Source organism: Mastomys coucha, unplaced genomic scaffold, assembly GCF_008632895.1.
Source record: "Mastomys coucha isolate ucsf_1 unplaced genomic scaffold, UCSF_Mcou_1 pScaffold23, whole genome shotgun sequence".
Taxonomy (NCBI): domain Eukaryota; kingdom Metazoa; phylum Chordata; class Mammalia; order Rodentia; family Muridae; genus Mastomys; species Mastomys coucha.
This window is the reverse complement of record NW_022196906.1, coordinates 113,559,477-113,561,834: the sequence shown is the minus strand read 5'-3', so window position 1 is coordinate 113,561,834 and position 2,358 is coordinate 113,559,477. Positions and strand designations below refer to the sequence as shown.

The 2,358-nt window shown below is 51.2% G+C and overlaps 1 protein-coding gene across 1 annotated transcript in view; it reads left to right on the top strand.

The window, feature by feature from the left end:
* LOC116073720 (sodium channel protein type 10 subunit alpha) overlaps window positions 1-2,358 on the top strand; it is a 110,398-nt gene that overhangs the window by 50,952 nt on the left and 57,088 nt on the right. The window contains exons 6-8 of the mRNA XM_031345743.1: window positions 482-623; window positions 907-1,104; window positions 1,700-1,870. Of these exons, the coding sequence (XP_031201603.1) occupies window positions 482-623; window positions 907-1,104; window positions 1,700-1,870 (511 nt within the window). The remainder of the gene's footprint in view (window positions 1-481; window positions 624-906; window positions 1,105-1,699; window positions 1,871-2,358) is intronic.

The following is a 2,358-nucleotide window of genomic DNA, read 5'->3' as shown; positions in this document are numbered from 1 at the left end:
TTGTTATATAATCTGCCACTGAACTTGGCTGATGTAAGTCCCTTGATGGCTAACTCTGGAGACGATGACAGGAAGTTTGGGGTTTAGTCTGTTTTATGGCTACTGGCTTTCCTTTCCCTGGTGTAGGTGGACAAGGAGCTTGACACCATACAGAATGGAGACAAGGAGCTTGACAGACACCATATAGAATGGAGTTGAGTCAAGGCTGTCTTCTTGCCTCCTCCAGTCTACTCCTCCTGATAGGCAAAATGAACAGAAGTATCAGGATCCTCACATTATAGATGAGGGAAACTGAGTCCCACACTATACGTTCAAGTAATAGGCTGAAGGCTGAACTCTAAACTCAGATCTCTGACTTCAAACCCGCCATGTTCTTACTGCTCCAGACTACCTTCTGCCCAGTCAGCAAGGCCCTTTCATGGTGACCTTGCGCCCAGTCGGCAAGGCTGCTCCATGGTGGCCTTCTCTCCTCTTGCCACAGTCACTGCCCTGGTGGTTATATCTGCAAGAAAACCCCTGACAACCCGGATTTCAACTACACCAGCTTTGATTCCTTCGCTTGGGCATTCCTGTCACTGTTCCGTCTCATGACGCAGGACTCCTGGGAGCGCCTATACCAGCAGGTATCTTTGTTTTGTTTATTTGAGACAGGACTTCACTGTGTAGCCTTTGCTCACATGGAACTTGTGGTGACCCTCCTGCCTCTGACCCCAAGTGCTGGGATTACAGGCATGTACCACCACATGTGGCTGTGCCAGCTGATTCCAGCCTGCATGTAGTCATACAGTCATGGTTGGAGACTAATGGGTCAGCTACCATGGCTCTTTGCATCCTAGAAGTCTAACTGACCTTCAAGGGTCTAAGTGTCCCACACACAGCCCTCTTTTCTTTCCCTTGAATCTCCAGACACTCCGGGCTTCCGGGAAAATGTACATGGTCTTTTTTGTGCTGGTCATCTTCCTTGGATCATTCTACCTGGTCAATTTGATCTTGGCTGTGGTCACCATGGCATATGAGGAGCAGAACCAGGCAACAATTGCAGAAATCGAAGCCAAGGAAAAAAAGTACCGCGAAGCCCTCGAGGTGCTGCAGAAGGAACAGGAGGTGGGTGGAGCCAGGAGGTGGGTGGGGCTGGGGGGGTGGGGCTGGGAGGTGGGTGGGGTCAGGGGTGGGTAGGGCCAGGAGGTGGGCTGTCAGCAGAGTGCCTGGCATGCAAGGATGAAGACCTGAGTTCATTTCCCAGAACTTTTTAAAACTAGTCAGGTGCACTCTTGTGATCCCAGTGATGGAGAGGCAGAGCTGGGTAGATCGCTGGAGTTCAGTCTTGTTGGTAAGTTGTGGGCCAATGAGAGACCTTGTTGCAAAAATAAACTAGACAGATTTTGGGGAGTGACTCCTGAGGGTGACATACATTTCCTCTGCAATGCTGCGTTGAGCATCAACTGTTAGACTTACACAGTGACTGAGGCAAGCGTCCTGGCCTGTTAGAAAGGGCCTAGACAAGGTACCAGCACCTACTGCAAGGGCTGAGGGAAGGAGGTAACCCCTGATTCTGCCATGCCCAATCCCACCACTGCTTGTATCCTAACCCTCAACCTTCTTGGTCTCAGATCCCTTATCTCTGTGGCCATGTTGCAGGGACACACAAACACCAAGATCAGTCAGATCCTGTGGGCTGCAACTACTGCTCTTTCCTCAGGTGCTGGCAGCCCTGGGGATTGACACGACCTCACTCCATTCCCACAATGGATCACCCTTAGCCCCCAAAAACGCCAATGAGAGAAGACCCAGGGTGAAATCAAGGGTGTCAGAGGGCTCGACGGATGACAACAGATCACCCCAATCTGACCCTTACAACCAGCGCAGGATGGTAAGACACGCTGAGCTGGCCCCAAAGTTCACTCAGCTCTGCAGCTGCCTTGGCCATGGGTGCAACAGAAACAGCTTGGGATCAGGGAGAGAAGAGGGGATTTGGTAACTCAGACAGATGCCCCTCCTCATTGTCATCCCACCTAAGCTAGGACGGCAGCAATCTTGGGGGAGGGGATTAATGATAAGGACCTTTCTCTGTGGAGATCAAGATTAAGATTGGGAGATACGGAAAGGGAAGCAGACACACGCTTCCAGGCTTCAGGCTAGGACACCTAGGTGAGCTGTGATTTTTAAGATAAGAGCGTGTGTGTGTGTGTGTGTGTGTGTGTGTGTGTGTGTGTGTGTGTGTGTGTAGGGAAGGGAAGGGCGACCCCTTTTAGACATGCTGACTGACCTTGAGGTATCCACTGCTAAGGATCTGTCTGCTTCCCTTCTTTCAGATCGGCGGCTCTGTCCCTGGTGCTGAACACCTCACTCCTTTCTTAC